Source organism: Fonsecaea pedrosoi (genome assembly GCF_000835455.1).
Source record: "Fonsecaea pedrosoi CBS 271.37 unplaced genomic scaffold supercont1.7, whole genome shotgun sequence".
NCBI lineage: Eukaryota > Fungi > Ascomycota > Eurotiomycetes > Chaetothyriales > Herpotrichiellaceae > Fonsecaea > Fonsecaea pedrosoi.
The window spans coordinates 1852175-1868475 of record NW_013550609.1 but is presented as its reverse complement, the minus strand read 5'-3'; the positions used below and the strand labels follow the sequence as shown (position 1 = coordinate 1868475).

The following is a 16301-nucleotide window of genomic DNA, read 5'->3' as shown; positions in this document are numbered from 1 at the left end:
CGCAGATAGGGTAAAGAGACAGAGAACAGCGAATGAGTTTGGGTGACGCAGGAGCCTGCGACAGGACGGAGGAAGGACTGAGAAATAAGAGGGTTGGGAGGGCGGCGCCCAGGGCAGTGCTGCGGCTGGGCGGCGAGGGCGTGCAGGGCGTGACAGAGGGCAGAGGGTCAAAGGGGGACCAGCCGCATTATTGTCGCCACCCCAGGTCCTCAGCCAGTCAGTCAAGCCAGTCAAAGGCCAAGTCAACCAGGCTGCGAGGCGGCGCTGCTGTGACCAATCTTGGTTCGGGAATCATCCTCAGCCATTCCTTCACTTCAGCCTTGTGTCGTGCTCGTCCATCAACTCCGCAGTTTGACCTGAACACCTTTGATTTCTGCTTCATCAGTCAGTTCCTTTGATGTTCCCTTGATCCAGAGTTGTTTCCGTGTGTCCGAACCTGACCCAACCAGTTCGCTCGACGGTCCCGTCCACAACCCCATCGAACCTCTTTCCGTTCTCACCATCCTCCCCGCATCTCCATACCCCCCGACTATAAACAACACGACAACATTCCTAGACATCTAAATGGCGGACGTTGAAATGGCAGACGCTGCTACACCTTCCGACTCTAAGACCAAAGCCACTGCGAAGACCTCAAAATCAGGAGTTACTGAGGGCGGCGAGCCTAAGAAGAGATTTGAAGTCAAGAAGGTGGGATAGATCACACGGAGTTCGATTCACCATGATACTGATATATTCTAGTGGAATGCGGTCGCCCTATGGGCATGGGATATTGTTGTCGACAACTGCGCCATCTGCAGAAACCACATTATGGATCTTTGTGAGCGATAGCTCTGACCTCAGACACGTTGGCCCCCCTTCGCTAATAATACCACAGGCATTGAATGCCAGGCAAACCAGGGCGCAGCTACGACAGAGGAATGTACAGTTGCATGGGGAATTTGCAATGTGAGGATATCAGCCATGACCGTTTGATCAAACCATTGACGGTGTCATTCAGCACGCCTTCCACTTTCACTGCATCTCCCGCTGGCTCAAGACTCGACAAGTGTGTCCGTTGGACAATCGAGACTGGGAATTCCAGAAATACGGCCGCTAAATAATGACTTGACCAAACTATGAAACACATCCTAGATATCCTTAAAAGGGGTCATAGCTTTGAATGGAGAATAACGCTGCGCCCAGCAGTTTTTACAGAGGCACGCACCGCCGCATGGAAGAGTGGAGGCCAAGCAAGCGACTGAGGCCTCGCGTGTGGTACTTTGGAGCGGCTGAATGATTGATGCTGGGAGAAAGCTTTGATGATTTTGATGGCTAAATGCGAGCATGGCAACCATGACCATCGGAGAATTGAGTCTGGCATTAGGCAAGAGAATGAGGCCAATAATAACATGAGAACGTTATGACCTGCCAAACTTGTTCGTGGAATATTCACGGACATTCTCATCTTGCTTCTGTTCCCACCACTATGCCTCCTGGTGGCAATACAGACTTAGAACCTAGCCAGGGTTGCGGATGTCGATTGTAAGCAGGCCAGGGAGGAACAACGAAGAACATTGCAAGCACGACTCCTGCCAATCCGATCCACATGGTCAAATAGATGTCTTGATCAATAAAGCCCATAATAAGAGCAAGAATCTGCAAGTGTGTTAATCATCAGCATTGAACGAGACGTGACCCGGTCCTAGAGGGACTCCAATATGGGGAGGTACTGCAGCCTTACGGAGGAGATGGTGAGGACGGCAGAGGAAATTCGCTCCGCAAGACGCTGACCGTCAAAATCCTGGTCGCAGCGAGTCAGAATCGGGAAACGCAGGTTTTAGATGAGCTGAGAGGGGGGAGAATGAGGGTGTATAGGCTGATTGTTTCCGGACATACGATTTGACCTTCGAAAAGGTCTTGCAGCTGCGAAATGACCGCGTCCATAGTCAATGCCCTGATCACCTCGCGAGATTGGCAATTGATTTCACTTGTTGGAGAAGGTTCCTGGGTTGATCGGAGAGACTTTGGTTGATATGATGTGGTGTGAGCAAAGACCAAACGTGGCCTCCAGTTGTGTTGTGATGATACTTGGCTTCAAAACAAGCTCCGGAGACTCCAGGCTTGGGTGACCCCTCACGAGGTCCTCCATGCCTAAACCAGACGTGACCTTAACCAGTTTGGTTAAGAAAAAAGAAGACAGCAGGGGGGAACCTAGACACCCATGTAGATCTAGGCGATTGACCGCAGAGGGAATCGGGGGCGTGATAGGCTGTCCTGGGCGCCACGGGCGAATCCGAGCAGCCTACGGGGTCCTCTCTCGGCTCCCTGGGGGGTGAAAAATGCCTCTCGGCTAGGGGTGCCATGCCCAAATGCCCACTAATCCTTACACTTTGCTGAGTTTCGTGTCGCTTTGGTTGGTGAGCATTCTGGTTCCGTCTACCCACCCAACCCCTCCCCCTGCAGTCTGGTTCTTCTACTTCGTCCATTTTTTTCTCTTGAGGACTTGTTACCCATAATCAGCGCATTTTCTTCCCTCATCTCTTCCCATTTTCCCCAGTGACATCGAAAAGTTGCATAATAGCAACTGAACTTCTCCCCACCTTTTCGCACATTTTTTTCCCTCTCGTGGCCCTTTATATCTCTCTTGACTTCCGCTGGACGCAATCTCATCCAGTGGCTGTATATTGCAGGAAGAGGCACTGTGACATATCGCTCTTCTCTCACACCTCCAACTCTACTCCATCCGCTCGTCTATCCAACGCTGACTCTTTGGACTGGCCGACTTGTCTGTCCGAGTCTTGATCTATCCGCTCCTCCAGAAATCCCACCTGTCGATTCTTCAAAAGGCATAGGAAGGCTGTTTCACAGTCTTTCCTATCTCTGTTTTCCGACCTTCCACCCTGGCGCTCGACAACGACTTTAATTCTCCTCCGGCCTTCAAGTTGGCGGGCTCTACAGTCTTCTCCTCCTTCATTCGCCCTTTGCTAGGAACCTCCTGCATGGTTTTCACCGGCGCTACAACTCGACCCCCGTAACTGGCCCTTCGGAGCTGCGAACCTGTCCCTGGCCATACCTGGCCTGGGGAACTACTGCTATTGATTAATTGAAAAGAGACGGTACTGGTTGTTTGGAAACCCTGGCGAAACTTCTCACCACAGCTGGCAACTCAGTCGCCATCGAATCTTACAAAGTGGCATAGCTAGCGCATTACCGGCACTGGGGACAGTGCCAACGAGGCTGTCAGAGTCTGTACCAAAAGAGAAGTGCTCACTATGTCGTCGTCTGGATCGTCGCCAGAAGAGAAGATGGACAGCCGCTATAGCACCCCAGCTCCAGAGCTGGACGACCACCGAAGCACTCTGGGGGTCCCCCCGGCGCATGTTACTCTGACTGTGCCCGCGGTCGAGCTACAAGTTCCGACGCCGAAACCAAGCCCTCTGGAGGAACGAGACTTGATCTCTGTGGACAACGCGTTGCTGAAGACACGGGAACAAGAGAGGCACCCAATCGCCCGCGACTTTGAGAATGCCATTGAAGACGACGACAAAAGCGATGCGGAATTTGACGGACCCCAAAGCAGTGTCAGACGACCGTCACTTCATGCCAGGAGGTTCACGAATAACCGCGATGGCCGTACCCGTGTTCCCCGAAATGATCGTTCACGAGAGAGCTCATCCTCCCGATCGACTTCCCCTGCGAACTCGATTGAAGCATTCGCCGAGCCCCGTCGCCGACAACGCGCCAACACTGCCGAAAGTCATGCGTCCTCCCTCCTAGAGACTTTCCGAAATCGCGCCTATTCGAATGGCACCGCCCAACGACGTCCGACGCTGAGTAATATCAGCATTCCTCCTGCTCTTACCCAACGCACAGACAAGGACGCCAGCGAGGATGTGACCTTCCCTACCGACGAGGAGCCCGGGAAGACCTACAAGATCGATTTCGAGGAGCTCGAGGAATTTGTCGCCCTCTGTGCACAGGGCAAAATTCCGGATGATCAGATTACTGAAGTCTCAAGTGACCACAGGGCCTTTGTGGACCTTCGGAAAACCAACACTGGAGAACCCAATGCCGTTCTCAATGGGGAATGCTTTTATGAGAAGCCCACAGTACAGCACGATTCAAACCACGATCAGGTTTTCTCGTCCGAAGAGGAGGTCACAATCCAACGAAATCATGTTGCACCACAGCCCGTGGACAGATTCTTCCTATTTACGTCTGAACTCACTCAAGGCCAACGTGCTAAGAAGCTGGGTGATTTCGTCGCCGATGGCACCACCACGTTTCGTGATCTGTTCGAATTTGGACCCGATGGTGGCGTATGGTGGCTTGACGTCCTCAACCCCACCAAAGCCGAGCTTGCTGTCCTCTGCAGGGCCTTCAAGATCCATCGCCTCACGCAAGAGGATATTGAGACACAAGAGGCTCGTGAAAAAGTCGAGTTGTTCTCTCAATATTACTTTGTCTGCTTCAGGTCGTTCAACATGGACAAAGGCGACGAAGACTTTCTCGATCCAATCCACATCTATATTGTCGTCTGTGCTGATGGGGTGTTGAGCTTCAGCTACAGCCCTAATCCACACCCGAAGAACGTGCGCAAGCGTATCGCGAAGCTTGGTGATTTCCTCTCACTAGGACCTGATTACATCTGTTACGCCATGATCGACGATATCGTCGATTCTTTTGCGCCTATCATCCGTGACGCAGAGCAAGAATCGGAGAATATTGAGGACCAGGTGTTTATTGCGCGCGAGGACGACTTCTTAGCCCTACTGAGGCAGATTGGCGAATGCCGCAAGCGCGTTCTTAATATGATGCGGCTTTTGGGCGGCAAAGCGGACGTCATCAAAGGCTTCGCGAAGCGCTGCAACGACCAGTACCAGATGACGCCTCGTGGCGACATTGGGCTGTACCTGGGCGATATTCAGGATCACGTTGTGACGATGATGTCGAACCTGGGCCACGTGGAGAAGATGCTTTCTCGGTCGCATGCAAACTACCTGGCCCAGCTCAATGTCGACAACATCTTGAAGGGTAACCACACCAACAAAAACCTGGCAAAGATTACGGTCTTGGCCACCATTCTTGTGCCCTTGAACCTGATCACGGGTCTGTTCGGCATGAACGTCAATGTCCCCGGCATGAATACCGACGGCTTGTACTGGTTCTTTGGTATCCTTGGAGGGATTGGAGTGTTTGTCGTGATGAGCTTGTGCCTTGCAAGACGATTGAGAGCCATCTAGCACCTGGGACACTTCTTGCGCTGCTATATGTTCCTTGAGTGCGTGTTTTGTCGTTGTACTTGCTCACTTTGGTGGATTCAAGTCTGGCTTTGGTTAGACACATTGTTAGAGAGACAGAAGTTATGTTGGTACAGAAGAGGGGGATCGGTACGTTGATCTGTTGACGCATTCTCAGAGATGGGATAGAGTCGTGTATAGAATCTTATAGTTTATTGAGTTAGGGTGTGATAGTCATGGATTATATTGAATAGAGTTCAGCCATCCTCTTGTCTGCTTCATGGTCCATACGCTTTCGCGCTATGACAAAGGACTACGAGGATACAGACAGCAATGGCACACAAGCCATCACCGGGTCTATGACTTGTACTTCTGGTCTCGGAACCCTGCGAGAACCTCGACTGTTCCGTCTCCCCGTTCGGCCCACCTCTTGGCCGCAATGTCCGGATTCAGCTGCAGCGTCTGCTTCGCCTTGACCCACTGCTCCATGGTGACGATCTGGTCGAATCTGGGTTTGACGCCGGCCTTTTCCAGCACAGGCGAGTCCGTGATGGGGACCAGCAACGTGTCGTTGTGCGGGCGGGCAAAGTACAGCAGCCCGGTGCGTTTGTACTGGCGCTGGTCCTCGGGGGGCGCGACGACGCGGTGCACCGAGCTCTTGAGCCAGCCGCCCGTGAGGTGCGAGATAGTGTCGGCGAGGTTCACCGTGATAGTGCCCGGCTGCGCCGACACGTACGTCCAGTTGCCGTCTTCGCCGAGGATTTGCAGGCCGGCCACGGGCTGGCGGAACAGCAGCGTCACGGTGCCCAGGTCGGTGTGTCCGCCCCCTCTGCCGTAGTCGCTCGCGGCCCACTCCTCCTCGGTGCGCGGGTAGTAGAGCATGTATCGAAAATGGTCCTCGCTCTTCTTGTCGTACGTGTGCTGTTTGGCCAGGTACTCCTCGTCGGGGAGTTGCAGGACGATGGCGAAGAGGCGCAGGAGCGGGAGCACCACGTTGGCGTGGAGGGCGCGCTGAAACGCCTCGATCTCACCCAGGTGGGCCTTGATCAGGTCGGGATAGTCGTACTTGCCGACAAAGTCCTTTGTGAACTTGGGGAAGTTGAGCATCTCGACGTTGTCCCGCGCTTTGGACTGCAGCGAGCGTCCCGGCCGTCTCCAGCCGTTGTAGTCGGCCTCGGCATAGCGCACCTCGTACTTTTCCTTCTCCGACACAGGCAGCTCGAAGAAGTTCTGCGCCAGCGTGAATTGCCGGTCGACCTCCTCCTGAGACAGGCCAAAGTTCTTGACGTAGAAGAACCCGACGTGGTGGACGGCGTGTTCCAGCTGCTTGGCCAGCCGCTCTTTGCCGCCTGGGCGGCCAAAGTCCTCAAGATCAAGCGTAACGAGTTCTGCCCAGGGCAGATCTGCCTTTGTCACCGGCGGGTGCACGTAGGGTTTGAGATTGCTATAGTCATACTGCTGAGGGTCTGCAACTCCATTGGCCGTTGAAGCCTTTGTGTCAGTAATAGTTGCTGACATGGTTGATATTGACGACGTCTGAGGGTATAGTGTTTATCAGTGGGCAAGGCGAAAAGATCTACCGTGAAGTTCTCGGCGTAGTCAATTGAGAGGCACGATACAGCATCAAGGGGGGCCATTACCAACAATCGCCCTTTATCAGGAGCATTGGAAGACGGTCACATAGTGAAGCGGATTGATTGTGTCAGTGTTTCTCCAAATGTCGCCATCATGATTTCCATCCATGCTATTCGCTCCAAATCTACGATATGCACAACGACAGTATAATCTGCCCATGTTCTTGCATATCTGTTAGATATCAGACCCGACAGTCGACGATACGAGCGTTAGAAATCTGTTATGCACTGCAGTCATCGACCCCTGATTGGTTCTCGACGAACTTCGATTTGTCAGACCTCACGTGTGCATTTCAGTCCTTGATCGGTGTGTCCCGAAGTGAAATGTCCCTGGATTCTGCACAGCAGTTTGAAGAGTCCTCGGAAGGTGGTATTCGCGGAGTCAGTGTACTGACTTGTACTTGTAGAGGATTGTTTCTGGGTTGAGTTAATGCTTATCAGCCTCGTCATATTAGTCAGCTACACGTGACTGAATCATGTGACGAGGCTGTCTTGGCAATAGCCTCACTTCGCCTCCTCATCGCCTGCAATCCAGAACTTCCCTTCGTCGTCGCTCTTTGATGATACTGCTCACTCTGTTGTCTGCGCATCCCTACCATTTCCCTAGCCCACTCCCTGTACCACCACAATCATGCCTCGAGCCGAAGTAGGATCAACGAAGCACATCGCTAACCAGATGAAGGCGAAAGGCCTTCAGCGGTTGCGATGGTACTGTCAAGCGTGTCAGCGGCAAATGCGAGATGAAAACGGTTTCAAGTGCCATGTCGCCTCGGAATCCCACGTCCGCCAAATGCAGCTGATCGGCGAAGATCCTCGGAAAGCTATTAACGACTTTTCCAACCAGTTCCTCCGCGACTTCATACAACTCCTGCGGACGGGCCACGGGGAGAAAAAGGTCAACGTGAACCACTTCTATCAAGAATATATTTCAAACAAGGAACATATTCATATGAATGCGACAAAGTGGAATAGTCTGACCGAATTTGCGAAGTATCTGGGCAGAGAAGGGATATGTCGCGTGGACGAGGATGAGAAAAACGAAAGCAAGACCGGCGCAAGTGGGCTCACAATCAGTTGGATTGACAATAGTCCCGAGGCACTCCGGCGCCAGGAGGCGATTCGAAAGAAGGAACGACAAGACCGAGGCGATGAACTTCGTGAACAACGGATGATAGAACAACAGATCCGCAAGGCAAAGAGTCAAGGGTTGGGAGATGCTACAGACGACAAGGAGGACGGAGAAGACGACGGGGAGAATGTAGGCGAAGGTATCAAGCGAGAGCAGGGAGAGAAAATCGTGCTTGATTTCAAAGTCAAGAAAAAGGCACCCGAGACAACCAACTCGCCAACTCCTCTCCTCTCTTTCAAAAAAGAAACATCGTCCGAGAAAGAGAATGCGCCGACAAAGGGGAACGTGTTCAAAATTGCTCAGAAGAAGGTTATGAAGGAGAATCCCTTCAACAGCTCAAAAAGGCAACAATCAAATCCGCCCCCCAAGGATCCCAACCCGTGGAAGAAGTGGGATGCTTCGATAAAGGACGGTTCCAAGCGAAAAGAGATAACCACATCGGATTCGACGAGGCTAGAGCAAAGTGAGCAAAAACGGCGCCGGCTATGATACAGCGTGGACTGGATATGGTTCTAAGGGCCCGCATACAAATAATCACGAGTGACGACCCCAGGGTGAATGTATAATATGAGCAGAACGACAGGAGTTCAGAGGCTGTTCTCTGGTTAAAGGCTCGGAGATATCAATGATACCAGGCTTGCTTACTGTGGGAAGGGAACCCTGTACTCAGGCATTAATAATCAGTTAAGACAAAAAGCTCACACATTGGCACAGAATGAAGTGCTGTCTTACTGTTGTATTCCGTCGCGTCGCGATCACTTTAGGCGCCCTCTATCTCTATGGCATTAGGTAGGCATCTTATAATGGAGTAAAATAAATCTTCCCCAATGTGGCAGTTTGCGCCTCCCCGGTCCATATCAAAGACCGTGATTGGCCACTACAAACGTGGGTTTTCACACCGGGGAACTTCTTTCACGAAAGAGTATTTAGCAACACACAAGGACGAGAATACACACGAGAATCCAGCGCACAGCGCCACAAGACAGACTACGGTCGCTCAACCCAAGGCAAAGCGGTGCCCTATACATACGAGTGATTCGCGGGCTTCTGCCGCGAGTGTACATCCCTCGTATGTATTGAAGTCAGATCATGAGATGAGTGGTCCAGGATGGCCTCTCTCCAGGGTCCGCGACGACGCAACAATACCAAGAGCAAGAGCAAGGCGAAACCTAAGGCGCCGTCATCTCTGAAATCGACCCGGCCACCCCTCCTCCTCGGCTCTACTAGGGCACAGCCGACAAAGACGACAAAGACGGCGGTACCCACGGCAGCGGCAGCGGCAGCGGCAGCACCTCTGTCCCTCTCGTCAAAACACACCCGCACCCTGATCAACACGCACCATTTACTCCAGAAGCGGCTCGCGCGTGCCCGCGCGCGCGACGACGTCGACGAGGTCCGTCAGATCGAGGCCCAGATCGCCGCCCAGGGCGGCCTGAAGTCGTACCAGCTTGCGAGCCGGACGGGCCAGAGCGCCGAGCGTGGAGGTGATTCCAGCCGTGTGTTGGTCCGTTGGCTGGAGCGGGAACTTGATTCGCGCAAGGATGCTTTGCGCCGGTCGCGGCGTGAGAGACGCGTGAAGGAGGGGAGGGTGTCGAGGACGCAGAAACCCCGGCGGCGGGAGCACCAAGATGATGATGACGACGAAGATGGGGACGAAGGTGAGGATGAGGGTGAGGGCGAGGCAGACGACTCGAATGGCTATGGGAATGATGGGCATGCTCTAGGCACCCATGGGACCCCAGCGAACGTGTCCCCGATCAGAATCCTCGAGATCGGGGCGCTGAGCACGCAAAACGCCCTCAACGTCAAGGGCGTCACGCGCGTGAGGCGCATCGATCTACGCAGCACGGCCGAGGGCATCGAGGAGATGGACTTTATGCAGCTCCCGCTTCCCGGCGAAGGCGTCGCACGCAATAACAGCAGCAAAGGCGCAGTGAGGGACGGCGAGCAGCCACCACAAGAGGGAGAAGGAGACAGAGAAGGAGAGGGATATTACGACGTGCTCAGTCTTAGTCTGGTGTTGAACTACGTGCCGGACGCGAGACAGCGGGGGGCGATGCTGAAGCGCACGACGTTGTTCTTTGCGCCACCGTCATCGTCATCGTCACCATCACCATCACCATCACACTCGCACTGCAAATCACCATCATCATCACCATCGTCACACTCTGAACCACACTCCAACTCCCACTCACAACCTCCTGCTCCAACACCAGTGCCAACACAACTCCTCCCATGCCTCTTCCTCGTCCTGCCCTTGCCCTGCCTCCACAACAGCCGCTACCTCACACCACCACACCTCGCCGCCATCCTCAACTCGCTGGGCTACCGACACCTGCACACAAAGACGACGCGCAAGCTGCACTACAGCCTCTGGCGCTTCGACGGGCCCAGGGCCCGAGACGAGTGGACCCATGGTGGCGGCGACACCGTGTTCAAAAAGAGAGAGATCAACCCCGGAGGGGGCAGGAATAATTTCTGTATCGTGCTGGAATGATGGCGAGCTGGAGGCATAGACGTTCATATACATTCCATTGGGGTCTAGGAAGCGGGCAAATCCTTATAAAAATGGAAGAGAGTGGGTTTGGATTGCCTACGAGTCTTCTCTGTTTCCAGTCCTTCCAACGTCATCCGTCACTTGTCCACGTTGGTCGCTTCTCTTTGCAGATGTGCTCTTCTCCACCCCCTTTCCAGACAGCTAGATATTCACCCGGCCTCTTTTTACATGGTAATGTGTTGTGATCGCTGCGTTGCGCCGTGTTCTCTCCAAAGGAGTCATCGAGCTTTCTGGTACGTTGCCAGCCGCAATATCGGTTGCCACCAATTCAACACCAACTGTGCCCACACAGTAAGTTAACTTCCTTCACCTGATCCCACCCACAGAATTTGCCAAAAAGGGATAGCTTTCGACAATTAAAGCCAGAGACGCCGGGGCTGTGTAGTAAAAGAGCGCCTTCCATGATAAATAAGTCTGTTGATGCTTGCATACACTATTCAATGCGTCCCAGAACGCCGTATCCAGGCGATGTTGGACGTCATTTATACCGAGCCAAGCTGTTGTCGAAAACAAAAACATACAAGCTAGGATGATTAAATCGACACCGTCTTCATTTCTCCCTCGATCCCGTTGACACCCAAGCCCTTCACTTCCGGTTCGGGTTCGGGTTCAGGTTCTTTCGGTTTGTCGTCCTGTGTTTCGTTGTTGCCAGCTGTAAGGACACGGGTGAGTCGAGTGGTGGGAAAGTCCTTTGAATCTGCGCTCTTCAAGGACGCCGGTGTCGAGACATCGACCAGTTTCTCTCCCGTTTGCTTGGCGGCAGTGGCTAGTTGTGAATCGATGGGCGCAGGGGCCGCTCTTTTCTTGCCTTCACTGACAGAATCTTCCGCGGCTTCGGCAAAGTCCCTGACCACATCTCCACCAGGACGAACGGCTTGCGGCTGGGCAATCTCTTCTTGAACTCTTGCAAGGGGGCTGCTGACCGTGTGTCTGGGGCTACCCGCGGCTCCTCGTGAAAACCGGTGAGGCGATCGACCTCTATCCTCGCCCACGACGGGACTGTTATAGGGAGAGTGCCGGCCGTTCTGCGCCACCGAGCTGTTGTTCAATCCTGCTGGCTGGGATCTCCGTTTGGGTCCTCTCCGTCCATATTTCTGGTCTGCTCGCCAGCGCAAAATATCCATATAAGGGGGTTCGACTGCCTCTGTCTTGAACTCTTTTAATTTCAGCTCGCCAGTGTCCTCATCCACAAAGACTTTCTCGGTGCTCAGGTCGTCTGCCACCGTGGCCAGAAAGTGTGCCCACGATCGCGCAACAACATATTTGCAATCGTAGTCTCTTCCGAAAAGAATGACTTGACCCCATCGGCCCATGGGGCCTGGCGCTAGATCGATGGCAATATTGTTACCGCCCCAATCTCTGGCGAGTGCAATCCAACTGGGATGAGCATAAGCCTTCTGAATGGCGTTGGGGGGCTGCGATTCCTGTCGCTCCAGCAATTCTTGTCTCCAGTAGCGATTGCCGTTGGCCTGGCTTGACGAGGAAGAGCCGTTGGTGAGACCCTTGGAGCTGTATGAGGACTTTCGTGCACCGCTCAGATACTCCTCGTTGACAATCTGCCAATTTTTCCATTCCTGGACAATTTCTTCGCAGTCGAGGAGCATGCAGCCGAAAATGATACCAGTCGGTCTGCCACCGCGTTCTTGACCGTCATGGATGGCAAGGGACTCGCGGACGTCTTGCGGTAAGGACATGTTCAGCTCGTGCTCCAGCTCGTTGATGTCGTTCTGCGTACACCCTTCGCCTAGCTGATCCCAAAGCTCTGGATAATTCTTTTCTGCCCAGCGGTCGATCTTCTTCCAGGAGTGAGCCACCGGTGGCGGAGGTGGTGCGCCGTCGGCAAAGTTCTGCATCTGGATCTCGCCGTGGGAAACCACCTCATCGGGTCCAGCGCGCTTAGGAGACGACACAGAGCGCATACCCGGTGAGTATGGTCTGGCAGGTGACTGGGCAACTTGAGTAGAGGAGACTGAGGGTCGTTTGGCTTCATCGTGGTATGTCTGGCAGAGATCTTGGTGCGACTCAATGGCACTGGTTGCGACCGAAGTCAGGGGGGCATGTCGACTTTGACCGACGGGGACGTGTTGACCGGTCCGGTAAGGAGAGTCGTGGGAGGCATGACGGTCATTGGAGGTCATGGTATGCCAAAAGGAGCGCCATGCCGTAGCAAAACTGCTGAAGGAAGTCAGAACAGGCAGACTGGGATCAGGGAGGGAGAGGACTCACGAGTTTGCCATGACTGGCGAAACAGTCAGTGTAGTCGCTGCCACTTTGACGGTTTAATTATGGTTCTAGTTGAATTAGGACATTAACAAGGGTTGACTTTGAACGCGAGGTTTCTGGATCTGGTCGTGGGAGTGGTCAAAACAAAGGGCAACGAAGAACTGGTGGTGGTCGTTTGTTGCCAGCCGCAAACAAGGAAGAATTCGCCGTGTTGACAACGGGATTGGGCGAAATCCAAACAATGGAGATCGAGGTGGTTTGTTACACGAAGCGTGCAGTCCAGTGCAGGTCGTGCAGAGCGAGATAGAGAGGCAAATCGTCAGCGAGAGGTGTCAAGATTAGTTGATTGAGGGATTTGAGGGTCAAAAGTCGAGAGTCGAGGATGCTGAGTATTTTGCAAAGTCCGCAGGCACAGGGAGGGCAGGCACTGGGCCGGACTGGCAAAAGGGGAGCAGAAGGCAACTTTGAACCTTGGGAGAAAACTGGGGGAGATGGGCACCGCTAAAAGCCTGTTACGGGCACACCACATGCACCTGCAGATGACATTTTAGACTCCCGCGCCTAGGAGGGTGCCCTAAGAAAAATAACATGCCTAGTGGTGGCCAAGTAGCCTAGGGAGTTCCACTAACAGCCACCACCTTTGAGCGACCCTGGCTTCTTGCTGGGGGGTAGGGGAGGGGGCCACTAGGATATTCGCTGCAGTCCAAAGCCCGTCAATTCTTGGGAGCCTCATCCATGTTCCCATTGTCCACCTTTCTTCACCGTCAGTTTATTTTATTCGTCTCACACAATCATTTCAATACAGACAAAAAACCTACTCATAAACTCAGGAGTCGCATCACCTCCACAAACGACCCATATGCCGTTTACATCTCTGGCTAACTGCCCCTCTATCATCGGTATCATGAAGTGGTGGAGCAACGATCTTCAGCTGCCCTTATGTACCTATTCGGTATTCAGCTCTTCTGTCCCCCGTCCCTGCAAGCACTGCGCCCCAGGTCTCGACGCGTCAATCATTTCTTTCCATCAGCTTTAGGCATGGACAGTTAGTTTGTGAGGGGACCAAATGGCACCCTGGGATTACGAGCTGATGACGCCCTGCTCTCCCGGTTTCCTCCCTATCTACAAAGACTCGTACACGGACTGCCACACCTCACACCAGTCCGACAATCAATCATAGCACCATCCTGGCCGGTGTGAGGCTCATGCTCCACCTTCACCTTCCTGAAATCGCGCTTCCCGATACGCGTCAATTTACGGCTGCAATCAAGCCTCATGGTGGCCCCGCCCACCGATAGGCTCGAGGTCCGCTGTTAGAGATTGGACGATAACGCAAAAGAGAAAAAGCCTGGAAGAAAAAGGGGCTCATCATACCCAAAACACTCTTTTAAGGGGGATACAACCTTAAGCAAATTGTTTATCTCCCTGCTGATTCGCCATGTGCGAGACCAAAGGAGCAAAGTCGCGCACGTCACGCCCATCCTGTCGATCTTCATCGAGCAAAGTTATGATTTTCATCTTCATTGATCTTCGCCGTGTCTCGGACCCGACTTCCAACCCCTCAACCCCTCGTCCTTGGCCAGCAGAACCTGAAAGTTGCACATCGATAGACCAGGTTTCTCCACGAGCAAACCCGTTTGCAACAAATTCTCCGTTCCATCTTGTGCAACGTGGCCCGCTAGTCTTGCATATCGAGAAACAAGGCGTAAGAGCACGACGGTCTGCTGCAGGTCGATCTGTCCCACACTCGTCATGTTTGTGTTCCGACGATACAACCACAACCACAACCAGCACAGCTCCTCGCGCGAACGTTCTAGGCTGTTTTCTGAGTAGACGATGGTTCTATCGGCAGTTAGAAGCCCGGGAGACCCCTCTTTGCCTTGTTTACCACGCGCCCGGTCGACATCCACATCTATAGTGGCCTCGTACTGCAACCAATCCGAACTGCCAGTTCGCCATGAGGTTCGAGCAGGATCCCTCGCCCCCAAATGACTAAGATCTGTGCATCTTCTCATCAAATGCATGGCCTGTCGTCATGGCATCCTGGGAAACGCTTAGACCAAAGACCATGGTGGTTTGCCCATTACATCTGTTGCCGGAGCAGCCTCATAACCACAACTGACGGGCAGCCAATCGGTAAGTTTTGCCACGCCTAATGCAGGTACACAAGACATTTCCGTGGCCCAGCCTTACGACCAACATGGCTGCGAGATAAGTATAGCATCAGTTCTGCAGCTAAGTCAAAGCTCACCAACCAATCAGAGACGGCCCCGGTTCCCTGTTTTCTCTGTTTGAGAACTGGGCATTCGATGAGCTCAGAGACCCTTTGGATGTATCTGCTTGCGCAAGGTTCCTTCAGTCCAGTTCACCACGCAACGGGGAATCTTGCGGCACCGTCTGAGTATTTATCGAGAAAGTTCTATCGGCCTTGGTACCCTCAAAGGATGAGAGATATGTCAGCCAGTCAGCAACCAACCACTTTAGCGGGATGCCCTACGCGATTCCCTTTCAGAACACCTCTACAAGCCTCACTCCAATCTGGCCCCTTTGCCTAGGTAGGTCCATCGGTCAAGATACCTCAAAGGATATGCGGGCCGTTCGTGGAAAACTGCCGACTACTTCATTCGGCGGTCTGACCCCAACATATTTTCCCCATTCCACACGCGCAGGCCAGAAAGCGTCCAAGGCATGTCGAAGCGAACCATCGGGGCATCTGACTTGCATAACTCAGGTCTTGACGAAGCTGCATATTGTGCTGACGAACTTGTTCGGTGTCCGTGCTGTTGGTTCCGGCCATAGCCCCCACACAAATACTTTTCCGGATGCGGCCAATTCTCAAAGACGTCTGCAGCTCTAGGTGATCGGTCTAAATGATCCTAAGTCTTGGGGCGCTGAATTTAGAAGTAATCATTATCACTTCTTGACCCCGACCGATTCATTCTCAACCAAGAGACAGACCATTTGGAATCCACATAAATTCGACCATCTCCTCATCTGGATACTCATGCTATCTTCAAGTGTCGAATCAGCATGGTCCATGATTGTCTAAGCCTCCGACCAAGGCGGCATCTACATAAACACCAGTTCCTACACATTTGCTGCTAGGCTCCAATCCGGCCCCCGACTCATTTGTCCAATGCACCTATCTCCAGATCATTACATTTGCTCTTGTTGGGAGACGAGGTTGTGGCACGAACGCATGTTGGTCATCGTTGCGCTCATCATATCTCAAGCACTATGCCCACTACATGTCATGGCCTGGGTTTGGCCTGTCCCAGCTAGATATGCCTTCCGCAAACTGGTCACGTCTGCACTACTGGTCACTCTGCTCCAGCCTCATTATGCTTGTCAGGATTTGTTTTGACCTCAATAATATCGATGCCTTGTGGACTTTACCTTCTCAGAGTATTCAGAGCTCCCGTTCCAAGCCCTTTTCTGGTCAGATGGCTTACACAGAGACTACTGACAAGCTCAGAATCTTTCTGTTCGTTGAATAACACGATTTGCGCAGTCGGGGGCAGCAATCAATTGGAGGG

General features: G+C 53.1%; 6 protein-coding genes across 6 annotated transcripts; 4 read left to right on the top strand and 2 right to left on the bottom strand.

The window, feature by feature from the left end:
• Positions 1-564: 564 nt before the first annotated feature.
• Z517_10737 (RING-box protein 1A) lies at positions 565-1099 on the top strand (the record flags this gene model as incomplete). The annotated part of the gene is made up of 4 exons (XM_013424346.1): positions 565-690; positions 742-820; positions 878-948; positions 1001-1099. 4 exons carry the CDS (start codon positions 565-567, stop codon positions 1097-1099), a joined length of 375 nt encoding a protein of 124 aa, XP_013279800.1.
• A 2155-nt stretch (positions 1100-3254) lies between these two features.
• Positions 3255-5225, top strand: Z517_10736 (uncharacterized protein; the record flags this gene model as incomplete). The annotated part of the gene is made up of 1 exon (XM_013424345.1): positions 3255-5225. The coding sequence occupies one exon, from the start codon at positions 3255-3257 to the stop codon at positions 5223-5225; it is 1971 nt and encodes a 656-aa protein (XP_013279799.1).
• Positions 5226-5579: 354 nt separating this feature from the next.
• Z517_10735 (uncharacterized protein) lies at positions 5580-6740 on the bottom strand (the record flags this gene model as incomplete). The annotated part of the gene is made up of 1 exon (XM_013424344.1): positions 5580-6740. The coding sequence occupies one exon, from the start codon at positions 6738-6740 to the stop codon at positions 5580-5582; it is 1161 nt and encodes a 386-aa protein (XP_013279798.1).
• A 747-nt stretch (positions 6741-7487) lies between these two features.
• Positions 7488-8474, top strand: Z517_10734 (uncharacterized protein; the record flags this gene model as incomplete). Its single annotated transcript, XM_013424343.1, has 1 exon — positions 7488-8474. One exon carries the CDS (start codon positions 7488-7490, stop codon positions 8472-8474), a length of 987 nt encoding a protein of 328 aa, XP_013279797.1.
• A 619-nt stretch (positions 8475-9093) lies between these two features.
• Z517_10733 (uncharacterized protein) lies at positions 9094-10482 on the top strand (the record flags this gene model as incomplete). Its single annotated transcript, XM_013424342.1, has 1 exon — positions 9094-10482. The coding sequence occupies one exon, from the start codon at positions 9094-9096 to the stop codon at positions 10480-10482; it is 1389 nt and encodes a 462-aa protein (XP_013279796.1).
• A 593-nt stretch (positions 10483-11075) lies between these two features.
• Positions 11076-12779, bottom strand: Z517_10732 (uncharacterized protein; the record flags this gene model as incomplete). The annotated part of the gene is made up of 2 exons (XM_013424341.1): positions 11076-12714; positions 12769-12779. 2 exons carry the CDS (start codon positions 12777-12779, stop codon positions 11076-11078), a joined length of 1650 nt encoding a protein of 549 aa, XP_013279795.1.
• Positions 12780-16301: the final 3522 nt, after the last annotated feature.